Consider the following 26,936-nt stretch of genomic DNA (forward strand, 5'->3'; position numbering starts at 1 on the left):
AAGTTATACTGTGTATCATTTCTCTTATTTCAATTTCTAGGAAATCACCTTTGTTTCACTGGAGAATTTTCCTGCTCATTCTCTTGAATGAGCCTGGGTCTTTTCCTGGAAAGTCCCTGCACACATAGTTTATATGGGGAAAAGGATGGCTGAGATTCGGGAAGCACTTGCCTGAAGCCCAATTCTGACCTGATCTTTTGCAGAAAGATTTATAATTTATAATTTATACTTATATAAATTCCAAACAGATGCATCTCATTTCAGGACATAGGAAGGATATATACCTAAGTCCTTCTTTTAACAACCTCATGCAGCAGCCCTTCTTTATGGGAAAGCCGATGATATGCGACCCTCCTTAAGTCCATAGGGTCCATTCTTGCCTCTCTTTTTTTTTTTTCATTTTAACCAAATTAAGACTTTCTGTGCCCTTCAAAGCAGCAGCTCTTGCACTGCCGAGTTACTGCGGCCCAGCAAAGCGCCTCTACAAATGGAAGCCATGTAGACCGAGGCAGCCTTAAATCGAGCTGCTGAATTTAGTCTGCACCGGCCGCGTACTATATGGTGAGAGTTGGGGAGAAGCTGGAGCTCGCCCTCTTCCGGGCTCTGGCTCCGAATACAACTGCAGAGCCGCAACGGCAAAGCCCTTTAAAAGCGAACTGCGTACTTTGATCCCAGTGGGGAACCTGAAAACTCTTGCATTCCTGACATAGCATCAGCCTCTTGCGCGGCCCAGCCCCTTTCTCCTCGGCTCGACTTGCAGCTGGAGGAGGCAGGCGATGCGCGCAGTCGCCTTCCTTCCAGCAGGGGCGGACACAGGCAGTCGCTTCTGGGCGAGGAAGCCAGGCTTCCATGCACGCACGTACACACACACACACACATTCACACACAGGCGCGCGCGCGCGCTCACACGCACTCACGCGCACGCAGAGACAGCTTACATTCCCTCAGTTGCCCGGGACAGCAGCACGAGCGGAGGCGCTGGCCGGGCTCGAACGCACCTTTTCTTCTTGGGTGCTCCGCAGCCAGAAAACAGACCGCCAAACCGTGCGGCAGAGTCACCGGCCCACTCCAGCTGCTATGGTTGGGTAAGTTTCACACTGCTGGAGGTTCGGTCGGGAGGGAAAAAGAGACGCCCGCGACATATGTCTCGCAGCTTGAAGGAAGAGCGGCTACAAGCAGGGACCCTTTTCTCCCTGCGATGCCCCTTCCAGATCGGGCACCCCTTTTACGAATTATGGCCGTTTTGCTCCTTTTGGTATTAGTGGCCGGAGCAGAACCGCGAGCCAATGCGCTAGTTATTCCTTTTTTTTTCCCCCTTTATCAATCGGCACTTAAAAAAAAAAAAAAAACGTCGCTTGGGCATCTTTATCGGTGTAACCCGCTTTCCCCCTTCGCTTTCCCTGCAACTTTTATTAAATGGCCCTCCGTTCCCTGCGCGCAGTTGTCCCAGTGGACTTGCAAAAATGGCAATGCTTGCCCGCAAACGTTTCGAAATCTTTGTTCGTGGTGAAGCGTAGCAGGATAAGCTGCTGTTCTGTGCGACGGGGTTGGGGGGGGAAAGCGGTTTGCTGGCAATGCAGGTGCTGGGAGAGTTATACCCCGCGAGCGGTAGCCTTGGCTTTGTCTTGCCTGCCGCTGCCCGATGCTTCTCGTTCTCACTTAGCAGGAATGTTAATTGCAATCCAAACCCCTATGATGTCAGCGCAGAACTATTTGGAAAACAAAGAGCGGGCAGGGAAACTCGAAAGACGGCGCAGATGGCAATCTGCTGAGTGCGCTGCGAGCGCTCTCTCTCTCTCTCCGTTGCGTTTGGACTGAGAGGGAGGAGAGGGAGAAGCCAAACCTTCGCCATTACCTCCAGTCTCTGCTTTTAGCCATTTCTAGGGAAATTGGCAGAGGATTCAGTTACGGGTTAATATGAAGCTTTTGAGGAGGGAGCAGCGAAGTGTGACTTAGGATTGCAACCCAAGACCGAAGTTAGCGCGTCTGTTCTTTGGATCAGCCTATTTGCAGGGTGATGAATCGGAACTTTCCTTTCTTATGAAGATTCGCGGAGCATTTAACTTTTCTCCCTGGCTTGCTTCAAATATTTCTCAGGAATGTGTTTGCTTTAAGAGAACTGGTGTCAAGTTCTTTTTTTTTTTTTCTGGGAAGCTTTGCAGAAATATTTTTGTTGTTTCAGAACGGCCTACATTGAACCACTTTTCTGAAGAGTAATGATTAATAAATCGGCAAAAGAAAGGCAGTAGTGCTGATCAGACAGTCTATTTCTCTCAAAAATGATTTTTAAATAAGTTCTGCAGCATCATTAGTTTTATAAAATGAAGAGTTCCACATAGCCTCACTCCAATTCATTGACTCCTATTTGGTTCCTCAGAATAGCACATTATTTCCAAATAGTTTAGTTATGGTTACCTATTTTGCCTTTTGTATGTTCTTTAGCATCAGTGTAGAATATGCAGAGTATAGAGTATAAAACCTGGCTAAAGACAGTGCCTTTTGGGCAAGAGCAGAGTTCGAAATCAGAGATTAGGGTTAATTTTCAGCTGTGGATCTCTTGTAGAAATCAACTTTGGCTGCTGTGCAACATCAATATTGTCTTATTTTTGACATCTTTTATTTTAAGGATATGAACATTTAATCAGATCTTACACAGTTTTTGTTTTGCTTTTCATCTTGGATTAGAATAAAAGTGTGTGGAAAGAACAGGATATTAGCTCTTTACTGGAATGAGATTAAGTAGCCCTTCTGAACTGAGGAAGGTTTAATGGCTAGCCAAGAAGTTTACTACTTGAGTTGTATCTTATTTTAATTAGGCTATCCAGATTCCCACCTAGATAACATTTTGTACTTAAAGTAAGGCTATCATAATGTAGTTGCAGAGAATATCAACAAGCTCCATTTTTTTTTTTTATAGTTAAGCATTGTTTCTGATTTAGTGCAACGGATTTATTGGGCAAAATATTGGATATGGTGAAGGTTGAGGAAGTGGGCTTCAGTTCCTGATGGTATTTATTGGCCTAATCACCCAGAACCTATTTCATATGATTGTTGCAAAAATGTTGCAAGGAAAAACTTAAGATGTTAAAAGAGCATTTTCACATGTGCTGTAAAATCCTGTTAATTTTTGCTTCACACTTCCACAAAATGACAAAGATGTGCTTCTGAATCAAAAGCACAGGAAGCAGTCCTTATGTAGAGAATTTATGAGAATCCCTGGAAGTAGACTCCACTTAAATGCACACTTTATTTTCAATCTAAGCCTTTGGACTGGCTAACAGCAAATCTAAATGAATGAATTGAACAGAACCTAAGAAATAAAGACCTGTTGATAGATATATTTTCTCATTATATTCTTGTGGCCGTAAGATAGAAGGCCTTTGGGAAACTTCTAAACTGGGTCTCCATCTCTAAAGCAATTATTCTACAGAATGCTTCCTCCAGTCTGGCCCTTCCACATTTGTTGGGCTACAAATCCAATCAGCTATGTAGAGTGTTGGCCGTATTGGCTGGGAGTGACAGGAATTATCGTCAAGGATGTCTGGAAGGCACCACATTGCAAAAGACTATTCAAAAAGATACAGAATTGGAATGTAGTGGTTTTGTTCAATGAGTTTATTACATTGTGCAACCTCATGACTTCTTTTTCCTCTCCCTTTTCAGGGTCATTTGGATGGACAGTAGCTGTTAGTTTCCAGAAACAAATTTTGTTTAAGTGCTGTTTTGGTGCATTCAGAAGGCACTAGGGAAGAACCTGTTAGCTGAGAATGAGGACAGCTGAGGATTCCTCTGGAACTGTCCTTCACCGCCTGATCCAAGAGCAGCTGAGGCATGGCAATCTCACTGAGAATCGTACACTCCTAGCGATACAGCAGCAGGCCTTACGAGGGGGAGGAAGCAGTGGGAGCCCCCAATCCTCCCTTGAGAGTCTCACACAGGACGAGAGCCAAATGGTTCAGCAATCAACACGACAAGAACCCCAGGGCCAGGAGCACCATGCTGACCACCTCTACCTGGAGAATAACATATACCGGTTCTACCAGCCTCAGCATAAAGGAGAAGAGCTTCCCACCTATGAGGAGGCCAAAGCTCAGTCTCAGTATTATGCCACACAACCATTACAACATGTTAGGGCCACCTTGTCTGGAGCACCTATAGGAGGAGGACAGCGCAGAACCTGTGCTTCTGACATTAACAGCATACCGCGGGATGAGTCATTGAAAGAGCTGAAAAATGGTCATGTACGGTCACTCAGTGAGCAGCTCCTGCAGGTGTCCCTGGAAAGGAATGACATTCAAGCACAGAACCACATGAGTTCCTCTCACAGCTACCCTCAACTTTCCAGGCACCACCAACTTTGTCTCTCTAGAGGAAAGTCCTCTGAGGCATCAGAGTCCCGTGGTCCTCCTCCAGAGTATCCTTATGTAATCCCTTCACAGGAGGCATCAGAAAATTACCTTTCTGACCCCAGGCAGCACTACAGAGAAGGTCCAAGATTTCAACATCCTGAAATCAGGTAACTCTTTGGGTTGGTTTTATATTACCTTGCTTATGTTAAAAGTTGGAATTTCATAGAATACTTTCAAAGGATTGTGTTCTGGTTAGTCATTCATTTGAATTCTGCCAGTGCTTAAATCTAGTCCCTTCCATCAGAAAGCACCTTCCTTTTTTTCCCCTAAGAAGTTAAATTGGATGTGGACGGTTATTATCCTAAGTGGAGATGTATGGAGTTAAACTCTTGTAGCCTGTTTCAATTTTAGCTCTTCCTCTTCTCCCAATTTTACCTTTTCCTTGTGGGAGGAGATTTGCCTTTGATTTGTGTTTGTTTCTTTTGGCTTTGTAAAGAGATTTTACTAAATTTTAGGGCAGATTGGGCACACAACTTCCATGAACAATGTGAGAAAGAATTGGCATTCATTGTTATCCAAAGATAAAGAAGCAAATAGTTCAGATAGCATGGAAAAAATGTACAAGAGTTACAGCAGACATTCTTCCAAGCTTTGTAAAGAAATACAAGGGCCATTTGATTCTGTTTTGGGAGAGGACAGTTCAGGATTCAATTTCATCATACAGTTACTCTTACAAAAATGGTAGAGGAAGAATCAGAGTTGTACCTCTTGTGTAACTTTGTACTTAGGAATGCAAGCTTATCTGAATATCCCATCTCTTTGGCATGCTCTTCCTAAATTTTATGAATTGTGCCAGCAACCAATGAGTGAGAATGCTAAGAGACAATCTTGGACACTGCTTGCTTTTGGCCCATAAAGAACATTTCTTTTTGCTTAGAATACCATAGTTTTACAGCTGGTTTTGAATGACATTTATAAGTACTTTCACAACTGCCTGCCACCATTGTGACTTACTGAGAATGAAAGGGGAACTGACCCATAGTTTCTGGCTGGAAGCAACCTCTAGTGTATACTGGCAGGAAGAGATAATGCTGGAGGCAGGAAATTGGCTTTTTCCTGGGGAACAAAAGAAGGTGGGGGACAGTTGTATGCTAAAAGGAAGGTGTATATATTCTTTTGCTCTAAAATCACTTTGCAAGAATGTCTGAATAACTCTGCATCAAAGGAGCCTTAGTCAGATGAGGCTATGTCTTCTCAGGAAATACTTTCCATTTTGTGCACAAGAAGGGCATCCTGGTTGAATTCTACCAATTTCATTCTGCTGCTTACCTGCATAGCAGTTTAATCATAAGAGAAGGAAGAGAGAAAACTCTAAAACTGACTTGTTTTTGTTTAGGCATTTGAACATTCCAGAATTAAATGGACCTTGGAGTTAGTCAGGTGGGATCATGGTAGCCATTAATTTTGATTAAATATTTATGAACGTTTACTATAGAGTTGTAGAAATTAATAGAAAACAAAATGGGGAAAGAGTTCACAGAACCCACCAAAACATATGCTTGGTATGGGTTTTGGTTTAATGCAATGTAAAAAACTCATTGTGGCTTGTAAATGTGAGCTTGTAGCTTAGCATAATATGTGACTAATCAGAGGTGGGTTTTTTTAAAAAAAAATTGGAGTAAATGAAAGCATGCCATAGCAGTGTTGAACTCAGACACTGAATTAAAGATCAAAGTGCAAATAATAAACTGGATAGCATCAGTGTGCCATGCGTTATGAAACAAGCTTTGTGTTTTTCTCAAAAATCAGGAGCCTTTATGCAAATAGTAATAAAAAATGCTGCACTTCCAATCTTATTAGTGGATAACTGGAAGTTAAAGCAGTCTTGAATGGTTTACCCACTCTAGGCTACCATATCTGGACTGGAAGAATGTGGATGACACAAGAGGGTAGCAAAGAAATAGCCTAATTACCATGTAGTGGTTGTCTGGACTATTGCAGCAGATGTGAAAATCTTAACCCAATCTTCTATGTTCTAAAACTATCCTGGTTTAGTTAGTGAAACAGAATTCAGCTAATAAACATTAGAAGTGTAGAATTTTTTTTAAAGCCCAGGGTATTTAAGTTATTCATATGACTGAGCCAGATACAGAGCTTTGCTACATACAGGGCTGGGGCCTTCCTTCTAGGAAGTACTTATCATTCATTCTTCATCTTTTAAATTTTTAGGATGATGCAAACTCCAATGTCCCAAGCTTTCATGCCACAACAGGCTGCTCTGTGCCATAACCACCTGGAATCACTTACTTCGGCTGGGGTGTCAGCTTTGATGGCAACTCAGGCTGCTTCTACTAGTAACCACTTGTCCCAAATAGAAGCTGTGTTGATGGAGAATAAGAAGTTGTTAAGAGAGAATGAGATGTTTCAAAGAGAAAATGAGTTGTTGCGGAGGGAACTGGAGAGTTACAATGAAAAGGCCAATCGGATTCAAAAGGTAAAGACCAAGCATAGCTATACTTTAGACAACCTATCTAATCAAAATATATGCAACTAATACACATTTTGTCATGGAAGATTAAACTTCTGCAATCAAGGACAAAGTCACAATTAAACTTTCTAAACTTTAAATCCTTATTCAGTGTAAGAAAAGGGTATTTGTTGTCTATCTCTCATCTACCTTGGCAGCAAGAGTGGAGAATCCGGTTTTATGTTATCCAACTGTATGGAAACTTGGTTGATGGGCCAAAGCAGGTCTTTTCAGGTTAATAGGCAATGCTTGGAATTTTGAGAGCATATTGCAGAATATTTCACAATAATTGTTATGTGATGCAGCAGCATGTTCATTACCATCACCATTTAATTTTGAATTTTTATATTCTGAGCAGATTGGCATAATTACAAAGTACTGGGTTTGGAAATAGCCATCTACCATTTTTATCTTCCAAGAATCCTTATGAGGCTTTTGTTGCAGAATGCCTATTTGGAAATAAAGAAAATGCTAGAAATGATACACTTCTTTATATTATGTCAGCTTCCATTTTTAAACTTTTATTGATGTTACTTTTCCACACCGTTTAAATAGACTTGATCATTATAAGTTTGTATTATGCAACAGTTATAATTGTTGTATGTTCCACAAAAGTACACAAAGCAGTCCTTTTGGAGTTTAGAAACCAGAAATGGCATATAGAGAACAGTATATTATCAGGACCAATAATTGATCTTTCTAACCCCAGTATATCATTTACTTCAATGCAAGGTCAGTGGTGAAAGGCATGCAAGGTCAGTGGTGAAAGTTCATGTGTGTGTCCCAAACAAGTACCCAAGTTATGAATTGTAGAATTATCCATTCCAGTAGTGAGGGCCGTAAAATAAAGAGAGAAAATGCAGCTTTTTTTGCTACTTGAAATCATCAAATATGATAGCTTTAATAATTATCTGCCTGATATTTTTTAATCATATCATATCAAATTCATTTTGAAGTAGCAATTCACACTTACACTATGCTACTACAGTTTTCATAATTTATTGAAGAAGCCACTGTAACTTTGTTCACAGTTCACTTAGCCATAAATCATGCTTTTCAAACCCCAATAACTGGGTTCACTCATTCTGCTAAGCAAAGCAAAGTTCTGGCATGGTAACTCAGATAAGCCTTAACTGAGAGCACAAAAGTATGGATCAACAAGACAGCCGCTGTTTCCTTACAATTAAATAGAGCTGAGATCTTCCAAATTCTTGCCTCAAACTTTCATGCAGTCTCTTGTTCTTTCTCACATACTACAACTATCATGTAAGACCCCTTTGGGAGGCCTAGGGAAACTGAAAAGATTGCTTACTTTGGCTCTGTTCTATTACTCTGTGATAGGTTTGGGCTTGGAGTTACCTGTGAATCCAGCTATTGTGTTTGGAACAATCATGCTGTTCGCTGGAAGAGCAGAGGGCTCATCACAGTGCTTCATAGAAATTTGCTTTCAGCAAAATTTCCCCAGATGTCTCCTTTTTGCCTTTGGTTTCCCAGAAACAGCTGTCCTGAAAACCATCTCCTCTAATACTTTTCAATTACTCTCCCTCCCTTTAAACAGCTGTGGAGCACAAGCTCACAGGATCCAACTGATCTTAAGCTGAGGCAGTTGTTGAGTGGAGGGAGAGAAAAGAGTCTATTCACCTCCTCTGCTAACAGTTGTGCTCTCCAGTTATCTGGCCCTGCCTCCTGGGCTCCCTTGGTAGGCAAGACACAGAAGCTTTTGTGCAGAAACACACAAGAGAGGCTGTGGCAGCCCAGCATCAGCCAAGGGTGAGAATACTCTTCTTGAAGCCATTGAGTTATTTGGGGATGGCCTGGCATGTGCCAGGGCTGCAGAGGGAATATGCCAGGTCTGCAAAGTAAAGTGGTAACAATGGAACGTGAAACTGCATATCAGTTGGAACTAAGGAAGAATAGGACAGAAGTGTGAAAGAAAAGAAGAGGGGAAAAAAACACAGCATGTCCTAAAGTATTCTAATAGAACAGTGTAGTATGATTTAGGTCACAAACTGTAAACATCTAATGTCATAATTTTACTAATTCTGTTTACTGCTTCCCAACTTTAGTATCATTTGGGCCCAGTTCATATCAACTTCCTTGTATAAGGGGAAAGATGCAACCACCATTGCTTGTTTATAGTTTTTGTAATGAATGAGGTTGCTGGTTATCAAACAGGTGTCAAACCCAATTCCAAACAGGCTCAGGAATATATTGGATAGGTAGCAAATGGTGTAAAAAAAAAAAGCAATAATACATTGGACTTTGAGAAACCAGAATAACATACTGACTTTTATTTTAAATTATCTTGAAGGAGGTGGCAGTGATGCTGAATTCATCTTTGTATGATTGTTTTAATCTGCCTTAAAGCTTTTAAATTGCTTTAAATACTAATGTGTTTTCTCACTGAATTTTTTTGTGACAGTTTGATACATTTCCTCATAACCTCATGTTCATTGTACAATACATTGTGTATATACACACTACATATAATAAAAACACGACATATATAAAATACTGTTTTTAATAGTATTTAATACTATTTTAATAAACATCATAGTAATAGTTTAGTATTGGCACACAGCCTATATTTGGTCTAGTAATAGAAAATGTTGGAAATGATGACTGACCCCCAAATAAACTGTTTAGAACTTAAATATGAAAACAATAGCTTGAGAGAGTGATAATATCAAGAAACTTCTCACTATTACACAGTTTCCACTTCAGTTATGTCTTGTGAGAGACTGACTTTTCTAACTCATACTATTTGGTTCTGGAACTAAAGATTACTGCATTCAATTTCATGTTTAGATTGTGACTTTGGAATATTAAGAAAAGTTTGTTAAGTTGTATTCCAGTACAATTTTGAAGTTCAGTTGTTGGAGAAAATTCATTACTATGCAGGTAGTCCTCGACTTATGACCACAATTGAGCCCAAAATTTCCATTGCTAAGTGTAACATTTGTTCACTGAATTTTGCCCCATTTTACGACCTTTCTTGACACAGTTGTTAAGTGAATCACTGGGCTTGTTAAGTTAGTAACCCAGTTGTTAAGTGAATCTGGCTTCCCCTTTGACTTTACTTGTCAGAAGGTTGCAAAAAGGGATCACATGACCACAGGACACTCAACCGTCGTCAGTTGCAAAGCATCAAAAATTTGACTGTGTGATCTTGGGTCATAAGTGTGAGAAATGAAAATTCACTTTTTTTCAGTGCTGTTGTAACTTTGAACGTTCATTAAATAAACTGTTGTAAATCGAGGAGTACCTGTCATTTATGGATTTTATTAAGTCGATATGTTTTAACCCAAACGTTCTGGTTTTTGATAGCTGGAAAGCGAAATTCAACAAATTTCAGAAGATTATGAAAATCTAATGAAAGCATCATTAAAGCGAGAAACTTTGGAAAAGACTATGAGAAACAAAAAGGACGGGGAAATGAGGAGGTTGCAGGACTTCAATCGGGATCTCAAAGGTAAGACAACTTGGAAAGGCCAAATTCTAAATTTGGGTGATGATGTGAGTCAGAAAGATGTTTGTTGTGTTTGAAATTTCTGATCTCAGATTCCTTACAACCATTCTACACCATTTAAACGCAATCCGCCCTAGGATATATTCATCTCCATACTGCTACAGCCATTGTCTCAGTAACCAATGAGACTCAGATTTGGGTATCTGCTCTTCCTTTTAGTGATAAGATTTTGATTATGAATTGGAGGTAAAGAGTTGACCATAAGTGCCCACTGGCACAATGGTTAATGGTAATCAGAATCAAAAGTCACGAGCTAAGTGGGACTATACACCTTCATCCACCTGGCTTGTGGACAGTTTTTTCAAAATCACTTTTGAACTGAATCATTTAGCTTAGAAGATTCCAAAAAGTTATCTAGTTATTTTCCAGACTGTAAATCTTATTATTAAGCAAAATAAAATAAAATAAGAAAACAGAATGTGACAGAATCTTAGACTCTCTGGATTCCAAGCCTCTAATAAGCCTTGAAATCCAGAGAAACATTGTTCTTATTTAAACTTCTAAGAAATAAAGCATTTATTTCTAAAGCAATATTTGTGCCATTATTAGCAGCTGTGTCCTCTAACAGTGTGAAACGCAATAGCACTTTTGACAAGTGACAAATAACTAACTCTGCCTTCCTAGAAATCCATGAATATTTGATCATTGAAATATGTTCTAATCTTGATCTTTTTTCCCTTTCAATTTGTTATAGAACGATTAGAGTCAGCAAACAAACAATTGGCCAACCGAGCACATGAAAACCAAGAAGGAAACCAAGGGACAATGGCAAAACTTGTTGCTCAAAGTAAGCCTCTTGAAAACCTTTTGCTATTTCAACTGTATTTCTATTCCCCGCGTGCCCTTATGACCGTCTACCACTGCATATCTCTTTTTTTTTCATTTGTATACCAGTATTCAATAGGACCAGTGTCCTATTCTTTGTAGCTTTGCCTCATACAAACTGGAAAGAAGATAAGTCCGTGGTCCCTTTAAGATTGAAGAGGAGGCAGATCCTCCTTTGGAAGCTTTTTGCCATTCCCCTGAGGAGGCTAAGTTATTCTTGGCACTTAAACTAGAGCCATTAATCACAGCAACCATCAGTGTGACCTGGATTCTTTGCATTCCAATGGCTGTTCTGGCTGTTCCAGCACTCAAGCTATACTCCCTCTCCTTAAAGTCCTAGGTCCAAGATGTTTCTTGCTGCTGTTCTGGATTTTTGAAAAGAGGGATTGTTGTCAAAGGATGAGAATTGGCCTGACGATGGGGGTGGAGGTTGGCAGGGAATGTAATTACACTCAACTTTTGCCCATCCAGTTCAAGAAACCATCTCTCTCCTTCCAGAAAGTTAGTCCTGCTTCCTTGCAAAAAGTATATCTCATCCTGGCTTTGTAAATACAACAATGGGGTTTGCATAACTACTCAGAAAACCCCTGATTTTTCACTAAGGCAACCATCCCCTTAGTGAGAATTAGAATCTCCACTTTATTATGTAAAGGGTTATGAGTCTTCTATCTACTTCATTAGAATGGTTTTACCTCTTAATCAAGTTTCAGCAAATCATGAAAGAGTAGTAGAGTATGGATCATGTCCTAATCATTTTAGCTTCCACATGTAATTATTGTGGCAGTTTGGCATTTTGGTCTCTTGAAGGTAAGGAAAACTTACAAATAATGCCAGAGTCTTACTGCGTATGGAGGGAAGGCAGTTTGGTGCCCTCTGCAGAATCATGAATGAAACTGCTAGTGATAGTGATGTTTCCCTAACCTTTGGTGTAGGGTAGGGTAAGAGGAAGGATATGACATAGCTTACTAGATTTGTAGGGCATACATAGAATCTCTCAACAATGACAGAATCTGTGACTTTTGTATATGGCCATACTCCAATACCTGTTATTGTTAGCCAGCATGACCAATGATTTAACATGATACAAATCGTAATCCAATATTATCTGGAATGGTACAGATTTCTTGTACCTCTTCTACAGCACAATGGTTTACAACTTCCCATAAATTCTACATCTTACCTTGTTATGCTCCAGCCATGATCACATCATGGAAAACAGTGGCATTGAAGCATGAGTTAAGAGATAATAGGAACATTGTGTAAGACCAAAGTACTATGGCACAACAGTGTGTGTTTTTTCTTCTTGAGTCTGGCAGTTTCCTGGGTGTGAGCCCTAACATAACCCTTTCGTGGAATTATTTCCATAGTCAACTGATTATTGAAAATGAAGGTGATACCCATTTCTCTTCTAAAAACTTAGGATTTGGGATTAGTGTGTTATAGTTAAAAATTACCTTTAAAGTTACTCTGTTAGAAATGTGGTTTTCCACTGACTACAAAGAGTACATAGCTGTGGTTTATGCCAAACCTCTTCTTTGTTTTGTCTCAGACTACGAATATCAGCAAGAAAGGGAAAAGTTACAGCGAGAAATTGCACGTCTACATGGCACTAATGAAGACCAACGTCGGCGGGCTGAACTGTTGGAGCAGGCTCTGAGCAGTGCTCAGGCGCGCACTGCTAAAATGGAAGATGAGCTGCAGAAGAAGCGAGCATATGTGGAGAAAGTAGAACGGTTGCAACAGGCCCTGGCCCAGCTCCAAGCTGCGTGCGAAAAGCGCGAGCAACTGGAACTACGTCTCCGGACCCGCTTGGAGCAGGAACTGAAAATTCTGCGGGCTCAGCAGGTAAGAGAAGGACCAAGAAATAATGGCCAAAAAGAAGATAAAGAATAGTCTGATTACTAAATTTGGAAGCAGTTTTGAATGTTGAATCAACCACAGACCAATGTTTTTTTGTCCTATTTCATCTCCTTACTAAAGACCCAACAATTTTACTGTCCATTAACTTAGGAAGAATGTATCTCTAAAACACTCCAGTTAGTGTTACCTCAAGCCCAATAATAGAAGAATGTTTGTGGAACAAATCTAAACAACATTATGGAAGATATACTTCCTCTTCTGTCTTTTTACACAACTAATTAAATAATGTAATGACTAAGAATTTGTGGATGCAAGTATACCAGGGCTATTACAGCATTCTATAACTAGAAGTGAAATAATTTGTTTGGCAATGGTTAGCAATTTGTTTATCAGTTGATTTTTTAAATTAGCATTTATTGAGGTGTTAATCATAAAATATTAAGATTTTATAAAAGGAAGTCATGCACACTATAAAGAACAAGTCCTATTTGAGCAGGAAATTAAAGGAAAACAATGACTGGGTGCAACAACCAAATCTGTATATATTTTTTAAAAAAATTAAGACATCTTTCAGATATGCAGTTTTTTACTAGATTCAGATGATCCAAATGTGAGCCAATGGGGAAAAGGTTGAGTCCCTTCAAACTGTGATGGGAAATACAGAGTATATGTTGAATCTCTTGGAGAAAAACTCCCTGCAGCAAATAATATGCTTAATTCTTGCATATTTCTTTTAATCTGGAATTCCCAAATTACTTCCATTCTAGCTCTATATCTCTATGCCAAAGTGGAGCAGAAAGTTACTTAGAATCTAGCAGATTTGTGGTTGATTCTAGTTAATTTTACTTCCCCAAAGAAAAGCTTTGAATTAAGGCAGAAGTAATTAGCTGTGTAGAAACACCATTAGATTCTTGTAGGCCAAACAAATATCTGAATCCAGACTTCCAAATTCTTTAAGCCTGATTTTTACTGGTAGGCTTTAATGGAGACAAGGAAGATGCCAGAAACATATGCCTCAGCTTGCTCTGGGTCTATTATGTTAAATGCTGGAATGAACTGCTTTTGCACCAAAAACAATATTAAATGAGGCTCTCGCTCTCTTTTGCTTTGCTACTCCAGAGGCAGATGGGAGCCCCAGGTGGAGGATCTCCTGAGCTGAATGCCCACATACTGTCTGAACAGCTGAGAGAAAGGGAAGAAAAAATCCTGGCCCTGGAGGCTGATATGACCAAATGGGAACAAAAGTACCTGGAGGAGTGTACTATGCGACAGTTTGCTATGGATGCTGCTGCCACAGCTGCTGCACAGCGGGACACCACCATTATCAACCACTCCCCACGCCATTCTCCCGACAGCAGCTTTGACGAAGACCTCTTGCTTGCAAACCACAAACATCAGGAGATGGAAAACAGGTTGGTCTTGTTAGAGGATATTCTGATAGGGTTACTTCTCTATTGGCTTAGCCCCAGCAGAATGAAATATGATTATCTTTTTAACCCTGCACTGTTTTTTAAAAATGGCTTCCTTACCAGACAGCATTCAAAGCATGCCAAAGAGAACAGATTAACACCAGCTTCTTTTCTGCAAAAGGTAGCAAGAGGGTACACGTTATGGGATGCTTAGAAGGAAGGCTTTGTTCAACTGCTAGACTTTAACATTCTGATGGATGCTTCCTGCAAAATTGTAATGTGTGCTGGTGGTTTTCCTTCCTTATTGTTCGTTTTCTTTCGCAGGTTAAAAGAACTTCATGCTCAAATCCTTGAAAAGGATGCTGTCATCAAGGTCCTGCAACAGCGCTCTCGGAAGGACCCCAATAAGGCTCATCAAGGCTCCCTACGACCTGCAAAATCAGTGCCATCAGTGTTCGCAGCTTCTGGCATGCAATGTTGGCAAGGAAACTCTGTCAGTGAAAGTGATTACCAGAGCAATCCAGATAACAAGGGTAGGATTCTATAGTTACGTGTACTTAGATTGCATGTTCAGTCCTTCTTGTCCTTTGGTTCTATTTAGGCCTTTTACACAATGTGGTGGTTTTATATTTACAATATTTGCATATATATTTTTCTATTCCCATGTCCTTATGCTTTTACCAAGGGATTTTGGCTCACTTCAGATTTTCCAAATCTATGGTTGACAAGATCAGGGAAATAAAGCTGTATGAGATAACAAAAATGTAACATGCTGTCAGACCAACAGAGTTAGTGTAAGCTATGATTTTCAGATCCAGTATAAAACAGTATAGGACGACAAATTGGTTTTAGGAAGGTTCGTCACAAATGTCACATTCCTGGCCTTCCAGATTGTGTTGTGGAAGATCAGGAGTGCAAATTAATTCTCTGAGACTTGGCTACTAATTAGAAGCGTGAAGTGGTTATCTACAATTCTTTGCCTTCTCTTGGTCATTAAGAAGCCCTACTGTGGATTTTCCATCCATGTAGCCTACAATGAGAGACTGAATAAATATGTATGATATTAGCAGGACATCTTTCTAATTATTGTAGATATTCATGTTAGGAATAAATAGTCGAAAATATAAAAGAATACAATTTTCTTTTGGTAATTAAAGGCTATCCGTAAATATTACTGATTACTTGATGACTGGGTTCATACATTATACATAACCTTAAATGGTTTCTGTGGATATAGCTTGCATGGTTTATGACAAGATTATCAGTTATTCTGTTCAGAAAATAGGCAACCCATAACTAGCAATATATGAACCCTAACAATATTAATTTGATTATACTGATCTAAATTATTATTATTTTGATTCTTCAGCACTCAAGGCTTCAGCAGAAGCTACTGTTCCATCAAGTTGTATCCCCTTCCACACCAAACATGGCAGCAAAGATGGAAGTACACAGACTGAAGGGCTTCCCATGAACACTCCATGTGACGAGCCCAAGTTCCATGTTGAAAAAAACAGTGGTGCAGCAAGTTCCCTAGGTAAGGACCAGTTGATGAATGAACCAACAGAGCCTGACCTTCTCTCTTAGACTTCCTACTAGCTATATTCATCATATACCCAGTGACCTGCCTTCTCTGCCAGAGATACCTGTCAGTGTTCGCATAATTAAGAGGTGAACACAGTGCTGCTGTAGCAGGCCAAATACCGGGACTAAGATTCTTCCCATAGTGATTAATCATGAGTTTCATGCAATGCAGGGTAGGCTATCCTGGAAGAGTAGGTGGGGCTGATACAAGAAGAGCAAGAGACAGACATTAAATCTGTATGGATGTTTAAATTATCTGTATTCACTGTCATATTCAACAGTAAATACCAAACATCTCTATTTACCCACTGTTTAAAACAGGTGGGAAGTAATATTCAGGCGGAATTGGCTTTTTCTTTCCTGAAACACAGTGTAGCTTCCATGGCCTGCAAAAGGCCTGGTGGGTCATGTGAAGGCATCTAGGAAAAAAGCTGAAAATCTTCAATAGTTTTGGATTTATTAGGAGAATAAGAACAATGGTGCAAAAAAAGGTATATTGAGCTTTGCAGGTTTCAAACACTCATTTTGAAATTTGTTTTTGTTAAAAAATAAATCAAGTAACATTGCCGTGAATTCACAATTTTGTCACCTTATTTCAATGGTGTTGATTAATTTCAAAATGGAGCTGAGAGACAAAATGAGAAAACTCCAGGTTAGCTCAAGGCAAGTGGTACAATCAAAGTAATTGCTGATAGTGATTACCAGGGCCTGAAACTTAGCTTAAACCAAGGCCATGATCCTAAGAAGAGTTTCTTATGTGCATAGAGTTATGTTCAGAATTTATACAAAGAACAGCCTTCTCCAACCTATGCCCCTAATAAATAACATAGTCTTGGGAATTGGTTAATGTTCTGTATGTTTTATCAGTGATGAAGGGCTACAGGAGTTTTTAATCAGGTTTTGATGTCTCTCCTATATGTTTGCTTTATGCACTATGTTAGGCAGAACATTAATATTTTTGCTTTTATATTTTTTAATAAAAACACTTATCTAGCCACCCATCTTTCAACCAATTCAGGTTTTGATTAGTGTAATGACATTGATTTTCATGTCATGAATTGTGGCTTAGAATAATGAATCTGATATTCATGGTTAAGCAACATAGTTTAATGCAGTTTATAACTTCAGCCATTGGGATTGTTACGGCTACTTTTCAAATCTTCTCTGTAAGACTGATATAAGTTTAGATTGTGGCATCACAATGAAAAGTTTTGCTATGACAAACACAAGAGTTACAAGTGGTTTATCTGGCACCTAAGCCAAATGTAGTTTGCAGCTTTGTATTTCCCCCAAACACCTGTAGTAACATAGCCTGTTTTTCTTTGCAGAGATGTTGCCAGCTGCTAAAATTCTTGACCTATCAGACATGGTGGAGATTCTCATCTGAGGAGCAGGAGCTCCTCTATGGACTAGACCTAGGTGCTCTTTTCTGCCTTAGTGGATTTCTGCCTTCTCAGGAGACAGTAGCGGACCAAGCACACAAAGCCTGAGTAGCCCTTCACCAATTAGGATGCTCTATGGAAAGTAGCACTCTTTACAAGAAGAGCTGGAAGAGATCAGCAACCAGATAGTTGATTTGAGGATGAGTATCTCCAACAGTGGGAGATACGACACCCGAGTTTGGATAGTGCCTCCTAGGAAAATTGTTCTGCAGTACGCTGAACAACAACTTGGGCACTAGGAGTTGAGGTTAATGCTTACATCAAGGCAGCTGTTCCACTTTTTCCCCTGCTGCTGGTTTTTCCCAAGAGATGGGAATACAAATTGGGAAGTCAAGTGGGATTTTTTTTGCTGCCTGGGTAAAGTCCTAGAGGTGGTGGCATGTTGAAGTTTGGCACTGGAAGAAGTAATATACGTAATACACAAGGCTTCTGGCAGATGCCTGGACCTGAAACATAAACTATCATAAACAAGAGTGTCTGGTGCTGGTGCTGGTGTGTCTAGAATCAATTTGCCATACTCTTCCCCCCCAACTCTGTCCGCTGTTCAGTTCAGAAGCAGAAGAACTGCTGCAAATATTGGCACACCCAAGTGATCATCTGGAAAATAGCACATGACCTATCCTAGATCTTGAGGAGAAGGGTGATCACAAAAATGATGCCGCTATCTTGTAAATATCTTTTATAAGCCACAGTCCCTCTTTTGGGGATCTTTCTGTTCTGTTCTAATATTTGCAGTGGATCTGCTTCATATCACAGAACTATATTCCCCCTTTGTTTTGTTGTGACATTTCTTCAACGTTTGCTTTTCCCCCTCTTTTTCTTCCATTTCATATCCTGTTTGTCAGAGAGTTAAATATCCGCCTTCGCAGTCCTTCAGATTCCCTTTCCTTTGAAGCTATTTCCCATGATGTGTTAGACTGGAATTTCCCTACTCTTTGTTTGAGCGGCAGCAGGAGGAACCAGTTGTTTCTGCTTCTATCTTGCCATGGCCAAATTATCCTCATCTAAGCTGGATACATCTCTGGGTGGTGTAGATCAGCACAGCTGTATGGGAGATGAACGGCTTTGATGGAGAATTCCATCTGGGTCTGAAGCAAGATTACAACCGGATTTCTTATTAATAAGAATGGATGTTATTCTATTTGTAAAAAAGTGGAAAAGTGAATGAAAACTGCATTGAGAGAAAAGGCAAAGTATGAGTGCAGAAGTTTGGGTTAAATTGGTGTTGTTTTGAAGTGGCTGACAGTGGTAATTTTATAATTAATTAAAGGGCATTTGTGGGAATGATGTGTGTTTGAACATGGGGGTGCACAACATTGTGTCCTATATTTGTGTTTTTCAAAAGAATCGAGAAAATATCTGTTAAAGGCACATCCTTTTCTTTGGAACCACTCCAGAATCTGCTTTCAGCTCTCTTTGCTCTCTCCTGCCTTCTGACAGCTAGCTTCTGTCAGTAGCCAACTTTGAGATGAGTGCATTACTTACTCCAAATCTTTTGTTTGATTTTGCCATCACACATTTTCATCCCCACCTCTGCTTCCTAGTTAAACATATGCATTTGCTGGACAACTGCATTGAAAAAAAAGGAAAAAACATCCCTCCATAAATGTGTAAAAAATGGTGTGTGGCTATTGTGTGTTGTTTACAAAGTGAAAAACAGCAAACAAAAAGTTATGAGAGAGAAGCACAGCTTAATATATTTCATATTAATATTTGGTTATTCCTTTTAAAATATTTTTGTGCTGTGAACTTTTTTTTCCTGCCAGACAGTGAGGGGTTTTTTTTTGTTGTGTTTTTGGTGCATTTTAAGTTATCTTAAGTATTTAAATGTAAACCTGACTGTTTCTTATGCCGCCCTATACCGAGATTGCTGTAGCATTCCACTTGGTATAACAATATTTTAATAAAGATATTGTTTAATAAAATTGAGGTTATGTTTTTTACTATGTGATACATGTTTATGACTGGAGGATGTAAGGATGCTACAGCACCCAAAAGCAATTGGGGAGGGTCTTGAAACTACCCATGTTGAGACACTTGGACATACAGATTTAATAAATTGTGTGATTATTGTCTCCAAAGTGCAACACTTTCCCATCTGATATTTGCGCTTTCTTGCCTACTGGCAAGCTAATACAGACAGTCTTCACTTAATAATCGGTCACACAACTACATTCAAATTTTCTGTGTACTGAAAGTTTACAATCCATCCTCATAAGTAGTACAAGTTACTGCTGCATACAAATGTCAGGGTTCCAAGTAATACATCCATAGGAATCAAAACTTTGAGGCAGGTAGATTCCTCAAAGAATAGATTTATTAGACATATCATATTGGCACCATCTGGTGAAAACCAACTCTAACTGTTCCCGTGGTTTTGACCTAATTAAAAGTAATGTTCTTTCATTTTCTCACAACAATCAGTCACATGGTCCAATCAGGACACAGTCCAGTTGCTAGATGACTCCAGTCTCCTTTTAGAAACCTGGTGTGAATGTCCTTGGTTCCCAAGAGAAAGTACACTGCTCAAAAAATAAAGGGAACACAAAAATAAGACATCCTAGATCTGAATGAATTAAATATTCTTATTAAATAGTTTGTTCATTACATAGTTGAATGTGCTGACAACAAACTCACACAAAAATTAGCAATGGAAATCAAATTTAGCAACCCATGGAGGTCTGGATTTGGAGTTACACTCAAAATTAAAGTGGAAAAAAACACAACAGGCTGATCCAACTTTGATGTAATGTCCTTAAAACAAGTCAAAATGAGGCTCAGTAGTGTGTGTGGCCTCCACGTGCCTGTATGACCTCCCTACAACGCCTGGGCATGCTCCTGATGAGGTGGCGGATGGTCTCCTGAGGAATCTCCTCCCACACCTGGACGAAAGCTTCCCCCAACTCCTGGACAGTCTGGTGCAACGTGGCGTTGGTGGATGGAGTGAGACATGATGTCCCAGATGTGCTTAATTGGATTCAGGTCTGGGGAACGGGTGGGCCAGTCCATAGCATCAATGCCTTCGTCTTGCAGGAACTGCTGACACACTCCAGCCACATGAGGTCTAGCATTGTCTTGCATTAGGAGGAACCCAAGGCCAACCGCACCAGCATATGGTCTCACAAGGGGTCTGAGGATCTTATCTCAGTACCTAATGGCAGTCATGCTACCTCTGGTGAGCACATGGAGGCTTGTGCAGCCCCCTAAAGAAATGCCACCCCACACCATTACTGACCCACTGCCAAACTGGTCATGCTGGAGGATGTTGCAGGCAGCAGAATGTTCTCCATGGCGTCTCCAGACCCTGTCACATCTGTCACGTGCTCAGTGTGAGCCTGCTTTCATCTGTGAAGAGCACAGGACGCCAGTGGCAAATTTGCCAGTCTTGGTGTTCTCTGGAAAATGCCAAATGTCCTGTACGATGTTGGGCTGTAAGCAAAACCCCCACCTGTGGACGTTGGGTCCTCATACCACCCTCATGGAGTCTGTTTCTGACCGTTTGAGCAGTCACATGCACATTTGTGGCCCGCTGGAGGTCATTTTGCAGGGCTCTGGCAGTGCTCCTTCTGTCTCTCCTTGCATAAAGGCGGAGGTAGCGGTCCTGATGCTGGGTTGTTGCCCTCCTACGGCCTCCTCCACGTCTCCTGATGTACTGGCCTGTCTCCTGGTAGTGCCTCCATGCTCTGGACACTATGCTGACAGACACAGCAAACCTTCTTGCCACAGCTCACATTGATGTGCCATCCTGGATGAGCTGCACTACCTGAGCCACTTGTGTGGGTTGTAGACTCCGTCTCATGCTACCAATAGAGTGAAAGCACTGCCAGCATTCAAAAGTGACCAAACCATCATACAGAAAGCATAGGAACTGAGAAGTGTTCCCTTTATTTTTTTGAGCAGTGTATTTTATTTTGGTTTCAACACCCCAGCCATCTCTACGTCCCCCTCCCTTTCCCACAGCTCCAGTTGTGGCAGCACTGAAGCCCCAAAATGGCACAGCCAGGTCAGCTTCAGGGTTGACAACAAACACTTTCCATGGTCAAAATGATTTCATTTCAAGCAACTGGCTCACTGATTGCAGTGTCTCCAGTCATGACCACAATTTGCAATTTTTTGGCTCCCCCCCCCCCCCGACAGAAACCTCGCATTGGATATCCTGGATTTGATCACATGGTTTGCTTAACCACCATGATAGCCTAGCGACCATTGTAAAAACAGTCATAAACATTAGGTTACATGTGTCCCATTTAGTAATCTCAACAACTTACAAAGTTCTAGGCTCAATTGTTATAAGTCATGAACTACCTGTAACAATGTCCCAGTATATTTATACCCACCTTGTGTAGCAAGACTACTTTATAAGTCTTCAAAGCCTCATTCACAGCTTCCATTAGGAACTATGTGTTCTGTGAGAAGAGGGGGATATTTTCCCATTTACTCTGACAAACAGAAACTCTACAGTGGATAGCTGTTCTTGCTTCCTGAATAATCTTAGTTAAATGAGATTTATAATAAAAGACTATTTCTTACAGCACATTGGCAAACCTTTAAAAAAGAAGACAGGTGATTTTTATGCAAACTCCAGGAGTTAAGAGGTTTTTGATATTCTGTACATCTCATGCTTAGTATTAACAGACGATGCACGTTATACATCTGCACACTTTACATTTAAAATTCCTACTGCATCATTGGAAAATAAACCAAAATACTAGAGAGAATACTAGTGGTGGCATTAGCTGGAATTCTAGATGGCCTAATGCAGACTCGGCATAACTATTTGACACTCTAGAACTTCAGTCAGCCTAATGTCACTAATACCATCTCAGACATCCAAAAGCTATGTGAAAATTTTAAAACGATAGTTCTGGATTATTTCTTGTTGCTGCTGCCTACACTTCTTACGGAAATCTTGCCATGGTAGGGATGTGAGCCATACAGTACATACATTTTGACAAAGGCTTCTTCACTCCAAGTCTTAATGTAATCATGAGTCCTAAGTAATCTTGAGGTCATTTTAGGAAATGTAATGAGAACAATTAACTCAAATGCCAGAAATATAAATTTTACTTACATCTGAGACAGAAAAATCACCTTTTCATTTAAAGATCAGTGAAACACTACAATCATATTGGTTATACAATTTTAGTTCAGTGGAAGTTTTCAACACAGCACTAGAAAAATACCTGTCATTCATTAGCACAGATAGTCCTGCCTAAAAATACATTAGTGCTTTGTAAAGCCTTTTGAATGTTCAATATATCTGCCTAAATATGATGTAACAAGTGATACGTATTTTATATCATTTTCCTCAATAAATGAACAAGTATATTTTTACTCATTTATTTACTAAGGCTCTATTACATGGTTTTAGACTTTGGATCATGTTTTAGATCATATTTATACAGAAATATTGAAAAACCTTTAAGAACAGGTGAAATAGACAAAATAACCAGTATTGTACAATTTTAATTGGGTGACAGAAAAATTTAAAAAGGGGGGTAAATAATATTAGGATGCAGCACCCCAAATTCTTTGTCTTCCAGTTGTGTGGAACATCACTTGTCATCATTATCAACCTACGTTGGGATAGTTTGGTATACAAAATGTGCATTTCCTTCATAACCCTTATTTATGCTGTCATTTGATGTGTGAAGATGTATATAGCCATGCTTTTTTCCAGGAAAGGGTTTTGATAGGGCATCTCAAAGAATGTGTATTTGGAACAACACCCATTCATTTTTTTAGGTTAAAAAGAAAAGATAAATTATAAAGGTATGCACATTAATGGATTACTGCAAACAAAACAAAATGCAGTTTTAATTCTCTCCAGCAGAGTGAAAAACAATAGAAGTCTTTTATATAGTGCATTAATGAAACGATTGATTTGCTATAGTATCTTGCAATAAAGGTCACAGTAGTTGGAGAAATTATAGAAAATCTCACTGATGACAACACTTTTAACAGATAAATGACATCAAATAACAACGTGTTGCTTTTTCATAATAGTATCAACAAGCCATTTCTATAAATCTATCAATCTACTCTGTAAAACCCAATCAAAGTTTCATTCTTTTCCACTTCAAGCATGAAGTTCAGAAGCAGTCTCCATGTGGAAACAAAAGTACTTATATTCTTTTCTTTAACCAAAGTAGTTAATTTTGCCATTTCAGCCAACTCCATCAACTTCTGCAACCATTCATCCATGGTAGGAATTGAAGTGTCCTTCCATTTTTATGCATACATTTTTTTTATGTTAATACCCTATTTTACTGCAACAGAGAGAGTCAGAAGTCAATGCTTCTTCTTTTTTCTTATCCTTCCTCACTTCTCTTCCTCCTCTTCCTCCCCACTGTTTTCCTAGTTACTTTTGTATTTTGTATCTTATAATATTTTATAACTCAATAAAAATGTTAAACCATAAAAATGCATTGGTTGCAAAAGAAAAAAAATGACAAAAATAACAAAAACAGCTATAATGGATGAAATACTGCAGGGAACCATATCCAGCAGCAAAATAGGTTCTGGAATCAAAATTAAGCAAAAGGGTGAGCTGCTTGGATTGTCTTGAGATATTTAAGGGTAATTGGAACCTGGGCTTGACTATGTTTTTCATCTGATCTAACAGGATGATGACTCCTCTTCCTCCTGCTCCTTTATCTTCTTATGTCCTAAATGAGAAAATAATGAGGGTGGCTGTAGTTATTACTAGAAAAAGTATTAGAGAAAGAGCTGTCACAACTTTTATTAAAGCAGATTAAAATAGTGCCAAAAGGATAAGGGATTTCTATTGACAGAAAATATAGGTTTGATTTGGGAATGTCTGAATGAATAAAAGGACTCTTCCCTTGAACGGTATATGTGGGGAACATACAACCTTTACATTCTTTTAATTGTTTCACTTTTATTCATTTGTGCAGAAAATATGTAAAATAATGTAATCATGTCCCAAAGTGGTACATATATTATATGTTAATATTAGTATTTGAAAATTGGATTAATTGCAGATGCTATAACAGTTGTTTATGATTATAATACAATTGATAAGATTAACATTATTTTAAACTACAATTTCAAATTTCTGGCAGAAAAAAATATATTGTGGTTCCTCCACTCAGTCCAAATTCTGAAAAATCTTGGGAGGAAACACTTGTTAACATACTATATGGTGTTAGTCAACATAAGAGTTTACATACTATAAGAGTGATACCTTTCTCTAATATGCTTTTACATGACTTCCTTTCTAAACATTCACAATGATATATTGTGTCTGTGCATGTTTCAGGAATGAGGTGGGGTGGGAAGATATTTGAAGAAAAGAAGTATGCTGATTATAGATACCTGGAGGAAAGCTGATGAAACAGTACTTCCAATCCTATGGGTTAAAAAAAATATTAAAGTCCATGTTAAGTGAGGTTACTCCTTTAAAAATATATCTTTATATTTTTTCTTTATATTTTAAATATATATCTTTATATTTTATATATATTATATCTGTATCTTAGTGACATTCCCTGACTTCATCATTGATAGAAATGTAAAACCCATCTGTTTTATTTATACAACAGCACCATACATAGATCACTTAAAGAGGGACACCTATTAGGCGCAAATGTGCATTGTTGAATCACATGTGAAAAAATTTAAAACATTTATTCTCATTTAGATTTCAAAGTATAATTAAGACTTTCACACCTAGACAGTTTCTGGAAATTGTACTTATGAATATTAGCCTGAAGAATAAAGAATAAATTATTGGGAGGAAAAAGAATACATAACACTAACCTATCAGTTATTTTCACACAAGCCACTCTTCCGTTTTTTTTAAGACAATTGCATCTTCTTGTTTTAATCTGGAAGTAAGCAAATTCCATCTAGTTTTTAAAAATCTTGAGCTAGACATCTTCTGTTGCTGCTTAGAAGAAGAATAATCTAAGATATAAAGAATATTAAACTGGGGAGAAAACTATAGTTGAATTAACCACAGTTCTTGTTTCAGATGTCATAATAAACTATTGCTTCACTTTCCTCCATACTATAATAGAGGAAGAAAGGAAAGGGACAGCAGATTTGTGATTGAGAACTATGGCTTTAATTATCAGGTAGAACAACTTTTTCATTGCTGACACTTGATCTTTGATGGCATGCTAATGGGGTTGCACCAAAAATAATGAGTGGACCCCAGACAAAACTTAGATTCAAATTCATTTACACTGGAACATAATTAAAATAATCAATATACGTAATCATATTATTATCCTCTAATCCTTTATTTAATCATTTTACCCTTTTTTCTATTAAGTTACAATTCAATAACAACTTTTGGAGGTATCGTAGAGCTATATTTCAGGAATCTAATAAAACATAGCTTCTGATTTAGTGCTCTGCCAAAATTAAACAAATTATTAAGATGAAACAGTTCAATTTTTTTTACATTACTTTGATGTAATGATTAAGGCACCAGGCTGGAAACTGGGAGACTACCAGTTCTGGTTCCACCTTAGAACCAATCATTTTCTCTCAGCTCTAGGAAGCTGTCAATAGTAGTCTCCACAAAAAGTCCAATTTAAAAAAATAGAAAAGAAAAATAAATAACAATATGCTTCTGATTAGAGGGCATTTAATGTATCATTTAATGAAATACAGACCAGAATAAGATATCATTGTAATGCAAGAATGACTAAAGAGTGCTCAAAGTTAAAATAGTCAAGAAAATGTTGAAAGGCATTAGCATTTCCTAGCTAGAGTGGACTTTACCCAAATGTTTTTACAGCAGTGAGCCAGGCAGTCAATGCATCCTGTTTCCCTGCAGAGACTCTAATAAGATAGAGAACTTCACAATCTGATGACATTCACACATGCTCAGTGCATTTCCATTAAGTCTATAAATTAAGGGTCATGCAAAAGAATCTGGACAACTTCAGGTTTGGAAAACCTGTTAGGTGCCCCTTACCCCAAATTCTACTTTACCGTATTATTATTTTTCAACAGTCAATTCCTATAGCTGTTGTGCTTGCTCAGACCTGTGCGTTGTTTTGGGATTTTGCTTCCTTAGGGCTTTTTTTTAATGTTATAGGCATCTGGAGACTTCATTTTTCACATAAACATTTTCTCTTTATTTCTCAGTATCCACTCCCTTACCAACTCTGGGAAGTAGACTTTAACAGATTAACAGAGTTGGAAGGGACCTAGCAGGTCATCTAGTCCAATCTCCCCATCCAAGCAGACCCTACACCATTTTTGACAGGTGGTAGTCCAGTCTCTTCTTGAAAGCTTCATGTGATGAAGCTCCCACAACTTCTGAAGGCAAGCATCAGATTGTTTCTCTTGTTCGCTGTATGGATGGATCCTTTGCCTTGCTGGTTAAGGATTAACTATAAAGCGGTTTAGTGTGTACTTGGAAAACCAAATATG

The 26,936-nt window shown here is 38.9% G+C and overlaps 1 protein-coding gene and 1 long non-coding RNA gene across 2 annotated transcripts; one reads left to right on the forward strand and one right to left on the reverse strand.

The window, feature by feature from the left end:
• The first annotated feature begins 782 nt into the window (after nucleotides 1–782).
• On the forward strand, nucleotides 783–19,450 carry AMOTL2 (angiomotin like 2). Its single transcript, XM_087964921.1, has 11 exons — nucleotides 783–1,085; nucleotides 3,664–4,516; nucleotides 6,579–6,843; nucleotides 10,204–10,348; nucleotides 11,100–11,192; nucleotides 12,780–13,075; nucleotides 14,210–14,502; nucleotides 14,824–15,032; nucleotides 15,869–16,036; nucleotides 17,412–18,021; nucleotides 18,151–19,450. The coding sequence occupies exons 2-10, from the start codon at nucleotides 3,768–3,770 to the stop codon at nucleotides 17,468–17,470; spliced, it is 2,277 nt and encodes a 758-aa protein (XP_087821047.1). The 5' UTR covers nucleotides 783–1,085; nucleotides 3,664–3,767; the 3' UTR covers nucleotides 17,471–18,021; nucleotides 18,151–19,450.
• A 3,117-nt stretch (nucleotides 19,451–22,567) lies between these two features.
• On the reverse strand, nucleotides 22,568–25,434 carry LOC148130910 (uncharacterized). The gene is made up of 3 exons (XR_015749117.1): nucleotides 25,308–25,434; nucleotides 24,864–24,897; nucleotides 22,568–24,193 (listed from the first exon to the last, which is right to left on the reverse strand). It is a non-coding gene; the product is annotated as an uncharacterized LOC148130910 (long non-coding RNA).
• Nucleotides 25,435–26,936: the final 1,502 nt, after the last annotated feature.

The sequence above is a fragment of the Notechis scutatus genome, chromosome 4, assembly GCF_049901735.1.
Source record: "Notechis scutatus isolate UNSWTSFEM ecotype Mainland chromosome 4, rNotScu1.2, whole genome shotgun sequence".
NCBI lineage: Eukaryota > Metazoa > Chordata > Lepidosauria > Squamata > Elapidae > Notechis > Notechis scutatus.

Bases quoted from the DNA above. Each gene is read 5' to 3' on its own strand.
- AMOTL2 (XM_087964921.1), top strand. From the start codon at position 3,768: ATGAGGACAGCTGAGGATTCCTCTGGAACTGTCCTTCACCGCCTGATC. The intron at 10,349-11,099 runs GTAAGACAACTT...AATTTGTTATAG, and splicing joins CTTCAATCGGGATCTCAAAG to AACGATTAGAGTCAGCAAAC. The intron at 11,193-12,779 runs GTAAGCCTCTTG...GTTTTGTCTCAG, and splicing joins GGCAAAACTTGTTGCTCAAA to ACTACGAATATCAGCAAGAA.